A 20,591-nucleotide genomic window follows, 5' to 3' on the forward strand; every position below is an offset into this window, starting at 1 on the left:
TTGCGGCGGCCATGGACGATGCTCCCATACTCCCAGTCCCATCCGACATTTTTAATTTAATCAAAGAAGAGTGCAATAGAAATTTATATATATATTTATATATATATAAACAGATCAGATGGATTGGTTGGCGAAGAAACTTATATTATATATATATATATAAACTGATATGGGTGATGGCTATACGTACAGGTACCAGAGGGCAAAGGAAGAACAACCAACAGCAAAAGAGATGATCGCCAGCGGGGACCAAGGGAAATCAGGAAATTGGGGCCAAGAGAGATGGCTGGTGACGACAGCCAAGGGAAATCGAGAAATCAAGGGATAATAGAGACAACTAGCAACGACAGCCAAGGGGCCAAGGGAAATCAGGAAATCAAGGGCCAAGAGAGACGATTGGCGACGACGATGAGAGAGAGCTTTCGAAAAGGCGAATGACGACGGCGTCAAGAGAGAGAAATCAGGGCACAGTACAGGCACTTGACTTCGACGATCGGTCGGTTCTCACTTCTCATAACTTAAAACCTTTGAAAATTAGGTGACCTTAGCGGCTAGGCACTGCCGACGACCGATTAATCGAATCGGCACCTAGGAAGGCTGATTAGCCTATATTCGCAATGGCCAAGGACCGCCTAACTCCTCGGCAGTGCCTAGGTCGATTTTTAGAACACTGATTACAGATGATGATCCTCCAGTGGACAGGGAGACCTATCAACACTAGTTGGGAAATTAATCTATCTATCCTTAACTAGGCCAAACATCACTTTCAATGTGAGCTTAATTAGCCAATTCATGCATGCTCCCACGAAGAGGCATATGGATCCAGCAATTCAGATCCTGAGATACTTAAAAGGAAGTCCAGGAAAATGATTACTGTTCAGAAAGACGAATACTAGGGATGTAGTGGGGTACTCAAATGTAGATTGGGAAGGAGCAATGGATGACAAGTAAATCTACAACTGGGTATTGCACTAAAGTTTGAGAAAATCTAGTCACTTTGAGAAGTAAAAAACAAATTGTTGTTGCAAGAAGCAGTGCAGAAGCCGAGTTTCATGCATTGGCTCAAGGAACTTGTGAGCTCATTTGGATCCAAAGACTTATGGCAGATTTAAACATGCCTACCACCAACCCCATGAAACTTTACAGCGATAGTAAATCAACTATAAGTGTAGTACACAACCCAATTTAGCATGATAGGATAAAGCACGTTAGAATCGACAGACATTTCATCAAATCTAAAATAGATAATGGAACTATATTCTTGTCCTATGTTCCCACAACTTCTCAAGAGCAGATGTTCTTACCATAGCTCTATCCAAACCAAGCTTTGAGTATTGTGTGGGCAAGGTGGGAATGATTGACATCTATTCACTAGCTTGAGGGAGAGTGTTGGAAAATCATATCCCACAATTTATGGGATAAATTATAATCAACCATAATTGTTGGGATTGATTGATTGATGTAAATTAGTAATTGATATAATTAGGATTCATTCTTTTTTCCTTAATTATAAGGATTTGATTGATTTCTTTCTCCTATATATATTGTAACCATTCCTAATAAAGATAAGAGAAATATATACCAAGTTTTCTCACAATTGTTCATTCTCAAATATAAAGCCCAATTAGTGGCTAAGGGAATCCTTCAAACCACCTAGGTATTGACTGCTAAAACTTTTAGCCCAATGGTTAAGGCACCTACCATTCAGGTCTTATTCTCTTTGGCTGCTACTTTTGGTTGGGATATTCAACAAATGGATGTCAATAATGCCTTTCTCAATTGGGACTTAACTGAAACTGTTTGCATGTCACAACCTAAAGGATTTGTTAGTTTACAATTTCCTTCTCATGTTTGTAGATTGAAAAAGTCGTTGTATGGTCTTAAGCAGGCTCCTTGAGCTTGGTACATAAAATTAAGGACTGCCTTACAAGGTTCGGGTTTTATAAGAGTTGTTTCCGATGCTTCTCTCTTTATCAAAAAGACCTCTCACTATGTTTTGTTCATTCTTGTCTATGCGGATGACATCCTTGTTACTAGTTCTAATTCTAAAGTTTTTCAATCTTTTATTCCAGATCTAAACACTCATTTTTCTCTCAAAACTAGTCAATGAACTACTTCCTAGGGTTTGAAGCTCATGTATGATCAAGTATTACTTATCTCTACATTCACTTTTAGACAGTAATTCAAGGATGCATGAGCGATCAACAGAAGAATGCAATAAAAACACAACCCACTAGCAAATCAGATGGTGGTAATTGTTGTACCAAAAGCCACGTACCAGGCTCACCTGCTTGCAAGAGGTGAATACCTCAACCTGTCATCAGGTTCTGGATGTTTTGCAGCCCCATCACCTAAACCACTCTGATGATGTCCCACCGTATCCCAATCAGCATGAGTATCAGAAGTAATTGGAAGGTTTCCATGAGAAAAGGCTGGCTGCGGTACCAGTTCCAGCCCATTTTTATTCTGTTAAGTGAAAAATAGAGAATTTCAGACTCAATTATAACATTTGGGGAAGAGCTTCAAGAAATGTCTGAGCATACTGTGGTCAAGTCAACACCACTTTTGTAAGATGGTGATTGAGGAGGAAAATTTGAGGAGCTCACATCAGAACGCCAGGGTGCCAGCTGATACTGAGACTCCTTTAGTTTTGCCTGGCCATGACATGTACAGAATCCCCAAACAAATCAATGTGAGAATCAAAGATGCTCAGGACATTCCAAATTAACCAAAGCATTGTTAAATCTGCTAGATATTACAGATTAAAACCAACAGATTCAGTAGTTTTATATTGCTGTCAAATATGCAACATACCTCCGTAATAATGAGCTTCTCCTGCAAATGTTTAAACAGGACCTGAAAGAGCAAGGTTCCTCAAAGTAAGCATCACAAAGCAATTTTGCAGGCAATAAAAGAGAGCTTCAAACAACATAAAAGGGAAAATAAGGATATATCTTTGTTTTAATTTAAGTTCTTCTATGTCAAATAAAGGTCCTAACTCAACAATGTTATGCATCTCCTGAGGAAGATTAAAGCATATATCTCTGGTCTTCAAGAACAAAATAAAGACCATAATTAAGTCTGAACTCTCCTATGAAGCTAACAAAAGACAATAGAAGACTCACAAAGATGCAACACCCCGCCTTACAGTGCATTTTAAAGAATTACCTAGTGCGAGGACCGATAAACTGCTAAATCAGTTGCAGGGAGCACCTTCAGACATGGATGTCCAAGAAGAGGTGTAGGAGATTTATGAGCTTCTTGAGATGAGTCTAATGAGGCTAAAAAATTTCAATATAGGAGCAGTTTCTAAACTGCCAGAAATACCAGCACGGAAAACCGAATTTTCAGAAACAAAGTCAGGAAAAGCGACATAAACCTAAAGGAGTCTCAGTTTCGCAAAAGGAATAATCCTGCAGTGATTCCTCATTAGACAAAGGTCCCGTATACACACGGGGACACAAAACAAACCTAGGGAGTATGATAAGAAATTAGTAAGTGTTGAAAAGCCTAAGAAAAACGGGTTTTAAGTGAAACAAGTTAAAGGGGTGATAAGTAAGCTAGATATCACTCGAAATATATGTGAATTTCTTTAACTAGCAAGAGGGTGTATTCGAGTTGAGAAATGATTGAATTAAACGAATCACTATAGATTATGATGTAGTATTGGAATACAAAATCTTTACGAGGTAAGCTTGCAATTTATCAAGGGTTAAATATGGTACAAAGGTCAATTACTAGGTGAACCTGAAGTATCTCGTGATCCTAGGAGGATTAAAAATCAAAAAGTAAATAAAAACAGAGGAAATTGTAAAAGTAATATTATGAGTTTAAAAAGGTGGTGGCATTAACTGGTGATTCAAGACAAAGTGACTGAAGTTGTCTTGAAGTTTTCACTTTAGTGGCCGATTTTCACAGCAAGTCACATGCTAAAATTCATGAAATGAAAACTAAAGTGGCTAAAAATATTAGAAACAAAACAAGTAAGCTTGAGGTGGCTTAACATCAAGCAGGAGGTGGCAGCACATAGTCTTTCCCTGAGAACCTAAACCTAAGGTGTCTAAAGTAATTAATTGTGGGAATTTAAGCATGATGTAGCTTACGCTTGCTTAAAGGTGGCAGTTGAAGCTTTGAGGCGGCAAAGCTAAGGAATATATATATGGAAAAAGTGGCATTTTAGAGAGAATGTTTTGCAAATTCTCAGTAAACTAAAGAAACAAAGAGAAAAAAAGAGTTACTGAGAAAAGCTAGTAAAGAAAGGGATGTAAAGGAGAACCTAGGAAAAGAAAGGGGTGTCTGTTCTATGAGAGGAAGAAATGGAGAGGGATTCAGCTAGCTTGGACCAAGAGCTAAAGAAAAAAGAGGAAAGAAAGAGAAGAGAAGAAGAGAAGAAGCAAGGTTATCACAGCTAATCCATCTTTGAGCTATTTTAAGGTTTGGGGTATGAACACTATTTCTTCCATTGTTTGTGATGAAAACTATATGATTGCAAGTATTTTGTATATGAAAACTTGGCCATGCATGTGCTCATTGAAATATCATGCTTAGCTTGCAATTCAAATGCTATTGTTGCATTGAAAGGTGTTTATTTGAATTTCTTGTCAAATTTGCTAGCATGAAAGATGTTTTAGAACTGTATAGCTCAACCCAAAATGTTATTTTCCTTGTACAAAACTATATATATAATAGATATAGCAGGTTCAAGGAAGGGCAAGGAAAGCTCGAGGAGTAAGAGGGAGCAACTACAAGCATGTAGAGCATGTTTTCATTTCTGTTTTGTTATTTAATGGTATATCAATTTGTATACAGTGCATATCATGCTTTTATGCAAAAAAATTGATATATGCAAGTAATGGTTAGTATTACAATTAGGTTCAATCATGTTGCGCAATTTCGCCATCAGTTGTCATTAAAGTTAATTATGACTAAGTAGTTAAGGGCATGGTTGCTAAAATTCGACAATTACAAATACCTTTTAATTTTTAAAATATATATTTATAACATAATTTTATAAAAAATGAATTAATATTTGCCACTTGGCTGAATCTATGTAAACGTGCTTACCCATGTGGGCATTAGCGCATTGTGGAAACATATAATAATAATAATAATAATAATAATATGCACTAGAAAAACTTGGCCTTTTGTTTGGCAGGTGGGAAAAGTAGAAGATAATGAAAGAAAAGAACAAAAAACTCCAATCCTTCACGGTTTAATTTTTTTTATTCATGCCCTAGTATTAAAAACTCTCTAAAACCGTCTGGTTAAGCTTTCTCTTTGATTTCTTTTTTCTCTTTTTAATTTTCCAATCAATAAGAGAAGATTATAACATTAAATATCACACTAGACACTCATGGATGTAATAAAATCCACCAATTATACCACAACACAAATCAGCCCTACAGGGAGGCAATTGAAGACACTTGAGATAACTAGCTGATAACACTGAATCTATACAACCTCTGTCACAAGTTGAAAGTGAAGTACACAAAGCAAAGAGAAAGAAATAGAGGTTACGCAGTTGTCACTGAGAATGGCAAGATTCCGAGAAGATGTGCGACTGACTAAGCACCGAGCACCAAGCAACTACGCGGTGACGGAGAATGGCAGCAGAAGGTATAGATTAGAGAGAGAGATAAGGGTTTCAAAAGCAAGCCCTCGATTGTGATTCACTGATTTGTGCGTGAATAAGAACTTAATCAATTTGGTCGCTTAATACTTCCGTCTCTAAGCCTCCAGTAAGTGAAAAATTTAAACTCGTTGAAATCGTGAGTTTAATCGCGATTTCAGCAATTTTACCAATTTAAATCCCGATTTTATGCAATTTGACCCCAATTTCCATTTTGCATGTGATTTGAATCATTTGGGGGTCCCCAACAATTAAAATTGTACACGTAGAATCGGGATTTTAACAAAAATGGTTAAGAGTAAAACCCACAAGAGGTTTTATATTAACTAATCACAAAGATATTCTGTTGAAAACTGTTGAAAATATCACAAAGATATTCTGGAAATAAAATAACAGCTTACTCAAAGAATGACTCAAGTAATAGCTAGATTGTTCTCCTAATCTTATGGCCTATAAAATAGGAGATAAAAGGATAAGGTGATTTGGTGTTTGAAAAATAGGAGATGAAAGGATAAAGTGATAAAGTAATTTGGAGATTGAAAAACTCCAAGAATGAAGGGGAAAAGACAGCAGATAAGGCAGCAGAATAATCCAAGATATGTCAGCAAATTTTTAATTTCTTGTTGTTGTATTTTATCTTCAAAACATGTTCAAATAAGTTCTCAAAATATAACAGATAACCTAGTTGTTGTGTATAAATACCCCATACTACTCGAGAATCAATCAAGCAAGGATCTACAATTTTCTCAACTTCTTTCATTTTTCTACATAGTATCAAAGACTCCTTTCTTGGAACCCTAATTCTTTTTTCTGCCACCATATTTAGGGGTTTTTTATTTGTGTGCCATTACAGTCTTCATTGTTGTTCAACTGCTACCCTCAACTCTCTCCCTTTTTTCAGTCTTCATTGCTGCATCTACTTAGCCAATATTGCCACTACCATGTCTACAGTTTCTGATGCAGTCACCCACTACCCTCAATTCTCTCCCTTTTTTCAATCTTCATTGCTGCATCTATTTAGCCGAAATTGCCACTACCATCTCTATAGTTTCTAATGCAGTCACCCAAAATCCTTCTGATCTTCCATTTGGGAATCAACCCACTGATTTCTTGGGTGATCTTCATCCTATCAATTCAACTTATTGATTCCATGGAAAGAATTATCTCCAATGGTCCCAAGCTATCTCTACCTATCTAAAAGAATGTGGAAAACCGCCTGACCTAACCAGTAAGGGTCCTAGTTCTACCAATCCAAGGTTTGGGGCATGGGATGAAGAAGATGCCATGATTATGTCATGGCTTTGGAACTCCATGTTCCCGAAATAAGTTGAAACTGCATGTTTCTATCTTATGCCCATGACATTTGGGAGACACTCCGCAAAAGCTAGTCCATGAAGCAGGATGCAGCAGTTATCTATCAGCTTGAACCAAGGCTGTTGCTATGAAGCAGGGAGGGATGACAGTGACTGATTATTACAACACATTTACAAGTATTTGGTCTGAGATCAATCATTACCATAATATGACAATGACCTTCCCTGAAGATACTACAACACACACTGCACTTGTGGAGAGAGATCAAATCTTTGATTTCTTACTAGTCTTAACCTAGAGTATGACCAAGTTAGAGTGCAGATTTTGGGAAAGGATCCTATGCCTCTTGTTGTAGAGGTATTCTCTATTGTTCGAGGAGAAGAGATGCAGCGCTCTGCCGTGCTTGATTTTCTGATCGACTTGATGTTGTCCATAGTGCTTGGTATTTGTACAAGATAGATGTCCAGTTTCACCCTATTTCTATGCATTTTTTACTTATTGAAAATTTTTTCCATTTATGGATAAAAAATATTTAAAAAATAATTATAAGCAGGTAATCTTTTAAATTCAGATAAAGAGGAACCATCTATATAATTCTCAATAAATTCATCAACATCAGATCATTGTTATTGTTCTAGCTAGACAAAGAGGATAATTAGTTTGAATGAACAGATAATTAATTTGAATGAACTCTAATGTCAGTTTTATATCAGAAAAAACATAAAAGAGACTGGCAAATCATCGTCAAATCCTACTTGTGGTGTTTCAGTCTTGATAGCAGGAAGGAGATTTGCATATGAATAACAACAAAATAATGAAAAAAAAAAAAAAAAAAAAAGAAAGAAGGAAAGAAAGAAATGACTGCGAGAAACTGGGATTATAAAAGTTGAAGGCCTATCTGATGGAAACAAATTAAGCTCACCCCAGTCTGATAGCCACTCTAGCAGCAGGATACAGGTATTTCATTTCGTATTCTTTTTTATTTTATTTTTTTGGCTAGCTATTTGATATTCCTAGAATCCTATTTCAAGTTTGCTTTTAACATATTGCACAACTCAAACAAGCTCTTACAGACCTTGACATTGCTGACAATGGATTGGGCATCAGGAACTGGTGGCTGAAGAGAATACTCTGCAAGAAGAGGAAGCAAAGATGACACAAACGTTGATCTTTCTTGTTCTGCAGCCTGAAAGAACCAAGTGCATCCCCATAATTCAGCTTTATAGAATAGACAAAGTGAAAAGCACATGTGAATACTCAGCCAAAAAAAAAAAAAGCACATCTGAAAGAAAAGTCACGCCATTATACACAACAGGCAGTGGTCAATGGATAATTTATGTAGAGTTTGAACATTGAACATTAAAGTGATACCAAATAATTATATGAAATGTCTTTTCTTTTATTTTCATGTCTTTAATTCTTCAGTTTTCATGATAATCATATTAATGAATTGATGGCTAATAAGAATGAGAATGAGAATATATTTGCTTGCAGCCTCACTTATCTTTGACAACTCCTAGCCATTAATAAAAATTCACTTAGAACTCACTCACTAAAGCAGCACAATGAAAGCAAGACTTAAGATCTGGATGTATTATCTGCCATATATTTATAAGTTGACAGGGGAATTCAAACAGTGGCAACCTAATTACCAACAGTAAAAAAATAAATTTTAGTGCACTCAAAGAAGTTTCAAGCCTGGAAACGGTTGAATTACTACTTGAAATTTAGATACAAAATTGAACACGCAAGAAAAAACATCACTTTATTTTACATAAGACAAAAGCATCAACTCAGAGGAACATAAAGTAGATATAAAAGAAATATACCTGCAATGCATAAGTAAGACGTATATTTTCCTCAATTATGTCTTGTCTGTAGGAGAGAGCTTTAGATGCAGCATCAACAAGGTCTTGCTGCTGCTGATCAAAGGCCTAATAGCATCCATTAAATAAATTTCATCAATTTGATATCACCAGAGACCTGAAGACACACACACACACACACACATATATATATATAGAGAGAGAGAGAGAGAAATGGAGTACTAAGAAACTTGAGATGTTGATCAAAGACCTAATATTGTACATTTTTCCCAAGCACAGAGACAGAGAGGAGGGGGGGGGGGGGGGGGGGGGGAAGAAGCATGAGACAAATACCACTTACCATTCGCATATAAGCAATGCGCTTTTCTAGAACATATTTCTCATTTCGTATTTGTGCTTCCTATAAACAATAATAAAAGGCAAGATGTAAGTAAGAATTAACGAAAAAGATCTCTTTGGAAATATAATAAATTGAGAAGATCTGAAAGGCCTTTCACCTTGACTGAATAGTCAGCGAGATGTTTCCGCAACTGCATAATTTCTTCTTCATGTTCCCGGACCTTAAGAGAGAGATCCTACATTTATATATTCACCAAAAGCAGCACAAGAAATATCTCATAAAGTTGGTATTAGATACTTAAGAAATCAATTTGCAGAAAAAATGACCACTTAAAGGACACAAACATAAGTAAATGACATATCTCATGGTAAATTTTAAAGTTAGAATGCATCACAACGCCTCACAGACACATTGGTAAATGACATATCTCATATTTATACATCAAATTAAAAACTATTTTAATTTTTACACTGCAAATACGTTTAGAAACTATAAGGGCTCGTTCGTTGTGGAAAACAAGCCCTGTTTTGTAAAATTGTTTCACAGAAAAGAAAAAAAAAAATGGGAGAACATGTTCAAAAGAAACAATTTCCAAATAAAACAAGAAAAATTATATTTTTCGGTATGTCAATGTAATTTTCAAACAATGAGGGGAATAAGCAGTAATTTAGTGAAACTTCAAGGATACAGAGTGTAATATACTCAACTAATAAATAGAAAATTGATTTAAATAATTTATTATACTATAATATTATAATTTTAAAATTGATAAATAATCAATAATATTATAATATTAACAATATCAACAAAATTAGTATTATAAAAATTCTAAAAGTATATAAGAGAATAAAATTTATAAACAATATCATCAATGATTATTATTAATATTCTAATAATAGTTATACCATGAATATTGTATTGTTACCAGGGGGATTAAAGCTTCTAACGATTATTGTTGCTATTGTATGAATATTGTATTAAGCACCATGCTATAGGTACTTGGATACACCATGAGCTACACAATGCATCATAAATGATAAAAATACCCCTCACACCTCACCACCTCACCTCACCTCGCCTCAGAGCCTCGTGCTGCCTCACCACCTTAGGTGAGGGATATTTTAATCATGTGTCTCACCACTTTACATCGCCTCACTGCCTTATTTCATCACCTTGGATGAGAGGTATTTTGAACATTTTAACTATATTATGTAGCCCATGGTGTAACCCATGGAGTACCAATAGCATTTTCCTTCTATTAATAATATTAATACCATAATGTTAACAATCTAATGTATTCATAATTTTAATATAAAAATATTACTGATAAATTATCATCATTAGGAGTATTATAATATTAGCAATATCAATTACAATAGTAGTATTAATTTATAATAACAATAATATAGCTAATATTTTAATATTACAATATTATTATCAATAACAAAATATTGCATTATATGTTCCATATCACCATTTTAAACACATATTTTCATTCTTTAAAATAAGAAACTATCTGTCCATGTGTTCTTCAATTTTTTTATGGGAAAGGAAAACAGGACATGAAGTGAAAAATTGAAGATGAAAAAGTGAAAAACGTTTTCTGGAACTAAATAGCCCTTAAATTCCCTCTTCCATTCCTAAAACCTAGAAGCAATATTCTTAAATAAGTTAAAATTTTGGGCTATAAAATTCTTAAAATTAAAAAACCAAGTGAAAATAAAAATACATATATATTTATAATTTTTATTTCATAACAGATTTTATGAAATTTTGTGTAAAGTTGTAATATGCAATCTAATTTTTTTAAGTGACAACACCTATGTTCTTACCATGGACATGGGCATTCAAAAGTGGAGAGATGTGTCCAGTACTAGAGAGTAAAAAGTGTAGAACCAAGTTTGAACAAATATTCAACAACATATGAAGCTTTAATCCCACTATAGGTGGGGTTGGGTAAATAAATTCTAGATCACCAATCGTTTCTATGGATATATCTTTCAAGCACCCATACTTAGTTGTTAGAGTTTTGCATAGAGTCGACTGTATCTAGAAGAGAGGATGCATGCAATCCCGTGAAGGAGAAGTTCGCCCGAGAGACTTAGTGTAGGATGTTTTTTCCTATGTACATTATAAGGGGCATTTTAGACTTTTGTATAGGTTTAAAATAATCCCTCATAGCCGGCGCCCCAAACCTCTATAAATAGAGGGGAAAGGCGCCAATCTCGGGCATCCAAACATTATGATCATTGGGAATTCCTTGAGCGCTTGAGTGCAGTGTAAAAGAGAAAAAGATTGTGAGAATTGTTCTTGGAGCGATCTTTTTGTAATCTCTTGGGAAGTTTGTACTTGGGAGCATTGGAAAGAGGGATTGTTGGGACTGTGTACTGCATCTGATTGGCCGATTTCTAGAGGATTGTTGTGTGCCTTGGGCAATTGGATGTAGGGCCAAATATTGGCCTCAACCAGTATAATTCTTGGTCTTCCTGTGCGGTGTGTTTGTTCCTTTACAGCTTTATATTTTTTGTTCTTCCATCTGTTTTATTTCTGATTATATTTCTGTTCAATTGCATTACAATCAGGTGTGTTGAGGGTGTGAGAATTGGCAAGAATCGATCCTATTGTGCTCCTAATCTCTAATAGATTGGTATCAAAGCCATGGATAGTTCAAGAAGTTGCCAAGAACCTAGTTTTCTTTAGGAATCTTCCCTACCGTGGCAACATCTAGTGCCGCTAGGTATGAGGTTGAAAGATTTGATGGCACAAATGACTTTGGGCTTTGGAGGTTAAAAATGAGAGCCTTGTTGGCTAACTTAGGGTTAGAAGAGGCTCTTGATGGGGAGTCTAAAATGCCTAAGGAATACCCAGATGACAAGAAAAGGGATATCTTGAAAAGGGCTTACAATACACTGATTTTAAGCCTAGGAGACAAGGTCCTTAGGGAAGTGTCAAAATTGAAATCTGCGGCTAAGATTTGGCTTAGGTTAGAGAGCCTATATATGACAAAATCCCTATCTAGTAGGTTGTTCTTAAAGGAAAAAAATTTTACCTTTCAGATGCAAGAAGGGCAAAAATTGCAAAGTCATATTGATAATTTTAACAAGCTGTGTCTTGACTTAGAAAATATAGATGTAAACTATGATGATGAGGATAAAGCCCTTGGGTTATTACATTCTTTACCTAAGTCATATGAAACTTTTGTGGATATCCTTAAGCATGGTAGGGATACACTAACCTTAGAAGATGTCATAGGAGCATTGAAGTCTAAGGAGTTGCAACAGAAAGTAGAGGGAAATAGTACTGTCAGTGATGCTCTCTCGGTTGGGTCTAAACCGGATAGGAATGATTCTAGACAAGGAGGAAGGTCTAGATCAAAATCTAAGAATGGCAGGAGAAAAATAAAATGTTTTCATTGTCACAAGGAGGGCCACATCAAGAGAAATTGGCCAAACAGGAATAAAGAATCCCAAGAGAAAACCAACCCTAGATGTTCAAACACCATGTGTGGTTTTGGCTATGAGATTGCGAATGTCCTATAGTTTTTCTAGGTATGCAGAAAAGTAGCATAGGTCTAGGTTTAGGGTGTACTTCTCATAGGAAATGAGTATTTACCCATAGAGACATGGTGGAGGGGGAAACGGTTTGTCTAGACAACAATTAAGGTCAAGAGAATTGGAGATGGGAGAAATTAGGATGCATGATGGAGCTGTTCCAAATTTTATAAGCTGTAAATTTATCCCTGTTTAATAATAAACCTAATTTCCCTAGGAAGAATTAGATAGTAAAGGATTTCTCTTATAGAGGAGAATTGGAGTCCTTAGAAGTTGCACGAGGATCTCTTATAGAGATGGAAGCAACCATCAAGAATGGAATTTATGTGGTGCAGGCTGGCATTTTTATGTGGATAAGCTGCAGCCACTAAGGATAGCCTAGGATAAGTTAAGCGGTGTCATTTGTTGAGGATAGCTCACAATGGTGAGCAAGGACTAAGAAAGGTATCTAAGGCTAGGGATATTAGGGGGAGGAAAATTTTGCAGGTATAAGGGAATAGGAACCATGTAGTTTGGTAAGGTCACCAAAGTAGAAGTCTCCTAAACAAACCTTGTATATGTCAAAAGCCCATTAGAGATCAGTTTCTAGGATCTAGGGGGACCTATCTAGGCCTTGTCTCATGGTGGAGCTAGGTGAGGTGAACTTAGTGGAGATGATGTCCCTAAGAAATTCCCAAGCATATATGAGCTTGCCGGAATTAAAAATAAGCTTGCTGGAAATTGCTTCTGGTATGAAAGGTTAGGTGGAGTAGAGTTGTGGAATAGGTATGCCTAGGTCTTCTAAAGCTAGGGTTCTTACCTGTGTGGGAAAACTCTACCAATAGGACATAAAATTAGCTGATGCTAAGGGCAAGGGATGGAATCTGGGATGCTGGAAAAAAAAGACAGCATGTATAATCCTTTGGGAATGCCCTAAACTAACCTATGAACCAGGGTATAGCAATAGGGAACTCTGGAAAATGTTTGGTCATAATTCATTGTGTAAGCTTGGGCTGGATTGTGAGAGGGAGGAAGCTAGTGTTTAAGATAGTTTTGGCTCTTGCAGTGAGGGTGCTTGTGAACAGTGAGGGGAAAAGGGTGTGTGCAAGTATTCTCTTGTATGGTGTAGCCCATGTTGATCAAAATCCAAGTTAAGCAAGGAAAGGGAAGGAGAATCATCTTGTAGGTAATGAGCAAGGGAGTAGAAGGTTTAGAGTGTTGCCTAGGATGAGGAATAGATAGAACCACAAGAAAGTACCAGTGAGGTATGGAATGTTGGGTTTGAAGGATGCTTAGGCTCTGGTTTGAGTGCTAAGGAATAGGCTGAAAAATGGAACCTCTTGTATAAGAAAAGGTGATGCACTCTTGTCCAAATGAGTGGCATGGAGCCATGTAAATTTGGGGAGAATCTAAGACTTAAATAGAAGATCCCTTAGGTTAAAGGGGTGGAGTGTTGTGAAGTGTCTATTTGAGAATTAAGGAAAGTGCTAAAAATGGGGAAAAGTCTAGGAAAAAGGCTAGACAAATGGCCATTGGTTAAAGCAGCACATGAAGGCTTAATTTGGGTCGGTATCACTAACAGCCATTATCCATGTGGAAATTAAGGGAAAAGTGAACTTATAGTGTAGCCAAGGGATAAGAGGCTAGAGGGAAAAGTAAGCAAGGATTGGTTGCTTAGAAGGTCTCTCTAGGTATGATAGTAATTCCTTAGGTAAGATATAAGATTGGATAAGTCCAAGGGTTAACATTGAGTGCATGTGGAAGCTGTGAGTATTCCAATGGTATGCCTAGTGAAATGTAAGGAAACTTCTCCGGAATTGTCCATGAGGACTCTCAAGGTGTAGCTGAGTGTTTAGGTCAGTGTTTGAGAGCATAGGATAAAGGAGAAGCTAGAAATTCTAAGGCATAGAGGTTGGAATAGGATCTGGACAATTTAAGGCAGCCTAGGTTACCCTAATCTTAAGCATATCTTGATAGGGTGGTAGATAGAAGAGGCACAAAAGAGATGAGTAGTCCTTTAAGTTTGAAACAAACATGAGAAGGGAGGACAGTGGTAAAGCCTAAAGGCGGATTTTGGGAGCTAGGAGTAAGTCTAGCAGTATTAAGACCAATCCGGGTAAGGTGCACTGTTGTTATGATGCTGTGTAAAAGTTTGGACACCTTGGGATGGAGAAATAACATTAAGTATAGATTTGGTTTATGGTAGAGTGTACTTAGACACCATGGAGAGACCAATCATATTAATGTTAGGGATATATTAATTAGGAAAACCCCTTGAGGAGGTAGATAATTCTAATGAGAGTTGCAGGTTTAGTTAAGTGCAACTGAAAATTATCCAAAGGTGTTCCACTATATAAGTTATAGCATTGATTTGATATCCTTAATGTTTTGTTGTGTTTTGAATGATCAGGTATGTCAAACATTCCCAAAGGTGAGCAGGTCAAGTTCATCTATTGGAAGGCCAAGGCTTGAATGGATGAAGGTTGAAGTGACTCATGCAAAATGGTGGAGATTTGTTAGAGTTTTGCATAGAGTCAATTGTATCTAGAAGAGAGGATGTATGCAGTCCCGTGAAGGAGGAGTTCACTCGAGAGACTAAGTAGTGTAGGATGTTTTTTCCTATGTACATTATAAGGGGCATTTTAGACTTTTGTATAGGTTTAAAATAATCCCTCATAGCCAGCGCCCCAAACCTCTATAAATAGAGGGGAAAGGTGCCAATCTCGGGCATCCAAACATTCTGATCATTGGGAATTCCTTGAGCGCTTGAGTGCAGTGTAAAAGAGAAAAAGATTGTGAGAATTGTTCTTGGAGCGATCTTTTTGTAATCTCTTGGGAAGTTTGTACTTGGGAGCACTGGAAAGAGGGATTGTTGGGACTGTGCACTACATTTGATTGGCCGGTTTCTAGAGGATTGTTGTGTCCCTTGGGCGACTGGATGTAGGGCCAAATATTGGCCTGAACCAGTATAATTCTTGGTCTTCCTGTGCAGTGTGTTTGTTCCTTTACAGCTTTATATTTTCTGTTCTTCCGTCCATTTTATTTCTGGTTACATTTCTGTCCAATTGCATTGCAATCGGGTGTGTTGAGGGTGTGAGAATTGGCAAGAACCGATCCTATTGTGCTCCTAATCTCTAACATTAGTTGGAGAGTTTTCCAGTGAATACCTGCTTGTAGAGGCTAGAGTTGTTAACTTCAGCCATGGTCATCATGCCATGTCCCGATAAAGTAAACCGCGAATCTATTTCTCCTTCCATTTGATGCCTGAGAACACAGTATGATGCCATTTGAGTTTTAAACATCACCCACTAACATTATCAAGAAGCACTTTCCTTCACTATGCCTTTATCGGTGAGAATGCTTTGTAAATTAGATGCTAATTACCTGCTAGGGGAAAAGGATGTTGCAGATGGCGAAGAAAATTGAGAGAAGCCAGCAGTGTCAACAGGTGACTGACCACCAGGAAGCACTTTCAGAGTCCCATTCATTTTGCTGCTGTCCAATTGGCCATCAGCATGAGTTTGTATTGCACGACCCTCATTATGTCGCAATATACCATGTTCAGTAGATGGAGCATTCAGAAACGGGGCATCACTCCCTCTAATAACCCCATCTCCCTCATTAACTACAGAATCTAATTGCTGAATTCTGTGTGTATCTCGAGCATGATCATCCCAATGATAAACTACACTATGGGTTTGAGCTGTTGAGCCGTCTGTTTTCTGCCAGAAAGTGCAATTATTCAATTATGGTGCAACAAATAAAGAGTGCACGGTAAACAAACACAGATTGAATTTTGTAAAAAATAAACTGCCAGATAGATAAGCACCAAAATTGCCATAGTTAGCAAGCACTAATACATAGAAAGTTTGAATTATGAAGCCCAAGTCATAATGACTAAGAAAAGTTATATCAGACCCTTTACTCCTATGTTCAAGTCACATGCCAACCAACCCTAAAGCCCTAAGTGCTATTTCACACTTCTGGGAAGGTGCTCATCACACACCACCATTATCAAACCCCTAAGTACCCTTTTCACACTACAATAATATCCCTTCAAAAATGTTGGAATCTCGGGTATAGAGGGCAGGCAAGACAGCTGTTACAACTGTAAATATATGGTTATTATGGAAAGATTGACCATAGTAAGAAGCCAAACACACAAGGGAGACATGCTTTAAATTGGACAGAACAAAGGCTATTTTGAACAAAATGGGAGGATTTAAGAATCTGCAGCCTAAGAGTCAAACAAAGGTGTATCTTACAACTAAAGAATCAGAAGAACCCACTGAGAAAGTTGACTCTACTGTCTCCTCAGATCTGGGAGAGTTAAATGCAGAAGAAATCAGTAAGCTGAAGTCCTTCTTAAAGACTCTTCAAGGAGGATCATGCTTTCTAGCCCAAGCTGTGAGAATGGAATAAATTCATTCATACTTCACACAATGATACAGCCCTAGTTATAGGGTTGAGTATTTACAATTTAGAAAAGATTACAACAAAACAACTTAGGAAAGAATTCTAAACTGAAATTAAGAAAGTCTCCTAAACTGAATTTAGAGATTTCTAAAAAACAATAAATTTGGATTAACTTCCAATACTCCTTAGGCATGATTAGGCAACCTTCCTTTTCTCTTTCTCTTGAGTTTCTTACGGAAATCAACACTCCCCTTCAAGCTAGTGAATGAATATTAATGATTCCCAACTTGCATACCAAGTCTTCAAATCTTATAGTAGCTAGCCCCTTTGTTAGTAGATTAACCAATTGCTTCTTGGATGGAACATAGGGTATATGGATCAAGCCTCTCTCCAACTTCTCCTTTATAAAATGCCGGTCAATTTCTATGTGCTTTGTCCTGTAATGTTGCACAGGATTATAAGCAATGCTAATAACTGATTGATTATCACATAATAATTTGATTGGGCCATTAGTAGTAATTTTCAGATCCTCTAGATCAATCCTTAGAAATAATAACTCACATAAACCAAGTGCCATAGCCCTAAATTCTGTTTCAGCACTAGACCTTGTCACAATACTCTGCTTCTTACTTCACCAAGAGACAAGGTTTCAACCTAGAAATACACAATACCTGGTGCTAGACCTTCTAACAACTAACGATACGACATAATCTACATCAGTGTAGCCTTGAATGTCCAAAACATGACCTAAGCTAAACAAAATCCCCTTGACTGGTGTTGTTTTCAGATAACACAATATTCTCCTTACTACCTTCATATGTTCCTCAGTTGGGCTATGCATAAATTGACTTACCAAACTGACTGCATAGGCAATGTCAGGCTTGGTATGTGATAGGTGGATCAACCAACCCACCAACCTTTGATACCTACCCTTATCCACTGTTGGACTGCTAGTATCTCCTCCCAATTTAGTGTTAGGTCCTATAGTAGGGGTGAAAGCTCATTTTCCTCCCAACAAACCTGTTTCTTTTGGCAAATCCAAAATATACTTGCATTGAGATAGAAAAATACCTACTTTAGAGTAGGCTACTTCTATTCCCATAAAATATTTGAGTAGACCAAGGTCTTTAATCTCAAAATTCTGAGCTAGGTTGTCCTTCAGGACCCTTTGTTCTTCAATATCATTGCCCGCAACAATTATGTCATCCACATAGACTAGCAAAGTTGTGGCCTTTCATTTAGTGAGTGCTTAAAAAATAGAGTATGGTCTCCCTTACTTTGGTGATATCCCTTATCCCTCATAGCCTTAGAGAACCTATCAAACCAGGCTCTAGGTGATTGCTAGAGGCCATAAAGTGCCCTTTTGAGCTTGCATACTTTGTCTAAATTTCCCTTATTGAAACCTGGTAGTGGTTCCATGAAAACCTCCTCTTTCTAAATCACCATGAAGGAAAGCACTCTTCACATCAAGTTGTTGTAACTGTCATCTGTAATAGGCTGCTAGAGATAGAAGTATTCTCATAGTTGTAATTTTTTCCACTGGAGCAAAAGTCTCCAAATAGTCGATTCCATAAGTTTGAGTGTAGCATTTAGCCATTAACCGAGCCTTGTATCTTCCCAATGAACCATCAACATTATACATCAAGTTAAAAATCCATCAACAACCCACCGAAACCACCCCCTTTGGTCTAGGCACCAAATCCCAAGTTTTATTTTTCTCCAATGCTCTCATATCCTCCTACATAGCTTGCTTCCAATTCTAATCTTTTAAAGCCTCATCAACTATTTTAGGGATGACAATGGTGTCTAGAGAAGTCAGGAAGCTTTTATGCTTTTGGGAAAGTTTGTGATAGGAGATATAGTTGGCCAATGGATGCTGAGTGCAACTACTAACCCCTTTTCTGATAGCAATAGGGAGATCCAAATCATTAGAATTAGGGTTAAAAGAAATAAAGGGATAAGTGACTTCAGTACCTGGACTGGAAGTTGTTGTTGATCCATGTTGAGAATGTAGAATAGGCTGAGCTCTTCTCTTGAACACATAGGGAGAGCCTTTAAACCTAACCAAGGATGGGAACTCATGCTGACCTGCTTGGGTAGGTGAGTCCTATTCACTAGAGATAGGAGAGTGAGCAGGTGAGTTTGGCTGAGCAATTGAATTGGGTTGAGTGGTTTCTTTTGGTTTTGCCCCACTAGAGTCGATGGGAACTAAGTCCAAACTAGGAAGAACACCTCCTGGGTCACCATTCTACAGATTGCCCCCTTTGGGACCAAGGTGAGAGGAGCCAAAAAATGGTTGAGATTCAACAAATGTAACATCCTTAGACACAGAATTTTCTAGTGGAAGGATGGTAGCATTTGTAACCTTTCCAGGTAGGAGAAAAGCCAAGAAAGATACATCTAAGGGCCCTAGGATCAAGTTTGTCTCTGATTTGCTTGGGAATGTGAACAAAGGCCATGCAGCCAAAAACTTTGACAGGAAGAGAGGTATGCAGAATGGTGTCAGGAAAGTAAGCAGACAAACTCTGAAAAGGAATCTAATGACCAAGGAGTTTAGAGGGAACTCAATTCATTAGGTAGGCTACTGTGAGGACTACCTTTTACAAAAATGTTTAGGGACATGATGATGGTGGAGAAGGGTTCTATAAAAATTTAGAAGATGTCCCATCTTACTTTCGACCACTCCATTCTGTTGAGAAGTGTTAATGCAAGAAGATTTATGGATAATCCCTACTTGCTGGAAAAACTTATGCAAGTGCTTATTGAAATAATCCCATGCATTATAAGTATGAAATTTCCGAATAGGAGAGTCAAATTGAGTTATGATCATCTTATGAAAATGAGGTAAAACAGTACTAATAGCAGCCTTTTCCTTTAGAAGATATACCCAAGTCATTCAAGTACAATACGCTATGAATGATATGAACCATGTAGCCCCAGAACAATTAGAAACCCTAGATGGCCCCCAAACATCAGAATGAATCAATAAAAAAGGATGAGAAGACAATTTATTACTACTAGGATAAGACACTCGATGATGTTTGGTGTCATGATCCTAAGGCTTAACCTAGGATCAATTTGGGAATCGAATGAATCCGATTCAGCTACGGCCAAGAACAGAAGGAAATTAAGGAGGAATTTTAGAGAATGAGGGAGAGATTAGAAGAAGTGTTAGGGGGATTAGAAGAACAGAAAATAGGGAGATGAAGATCAAGAAAGGGGAGAGAATTTGGAAGAGGAGAAAAACATATTTCAATTCATTAATTTCTTAGATGAGGAAACAAAACCGTTACAATAACCTTTTATAGGCATATTTGCCTTCTAACAACCTAGCACATGCTCCCATGTGCTTCTAACCACTTGCTAAAATATCCCTAACAAACTATTCTATCCTATTACAATAATACTCTTTTATTGCTCATAGGATCATGACAATTCCCTCATCCTTAAGAGAGTTCTTGTCCCCAAGAACTTGCCACGAGTAGCCGTTGCTCTTCATCCAATTCCAACCTTCTCTATGCGGATCATTCTCCTTT

At 37.1% G+C, this 20,591-nt stretch overlaps 1 protein-coding gene across 5 annotated transcripts in view; it reads right to left on the bottom strand.

Moving 5' to 3' along the window:
- The window catches only part of LOC127790791 (uncharacterized), a 100,587-nt gene that overhangs the window by 53,257 nt on the left and 26,739 nt on the right, over window positions 1–20,591 (bottom strand). For 3 of the 5 annotated variants that reach the window (XM_052320473.1, XM_052320472.1, XM_052320475.1), the window contains 9 exons: window positions 16,024–16,361; window positions 15,807–15,903; window positions 9,267–9,344; window positions 9,110–9,169; window positions 8,773–8,877; window positions 8,019–8,129; window positions 2,815–2,856; window positions 2,544–2,654; window positions 2,288–2,466 (listed from right to left, as the gene is read on the bottom strand). In XM_052320473.1, the coding sequence (XP_052176433.1) occupies window positions 2,288–2,466; window positions 2,544–2,654; window positions 2,815–2,856; window positions 8,019–8,129; window positions 8,773–8,877; window positions 9,110–9,169; window positions 9,267–9,344; window positions 15,807–15,903; window positions 16,024–16,361 (1,121 nt within the window). The remainder of the gene's footprint in view (window positions 1–2,287; window positions 2,467–2,543; window positions 2,655–2,814; window positions 2,857–8,018; window positions 8,130–8,772; window positions 8,878–9,109; window positions 9,170–9,266; window positions 9,345–15,806; window positions 15,904–16,023; window positions 16,362–20,591) is intronic. The other 2 variants (XM_052320474.1, XM_052320476.1) reach the window with 2 other exon arrangements.

Source organism: Diospyros lotus, chromosome 14 (assembly GCF_014633365.1).
Source record: "Diospyros lotus cultivar Yz01 chromosome 14, ASM1463336v1, whole genome shotgun sequence".
Classification (NCBI taxonomy): Eukaryota; Viridiplantae; Streptophyta; class Magnoliopsida; order Ericales; family Ebenaceae; genus Diospyros; species Diospyros lotus.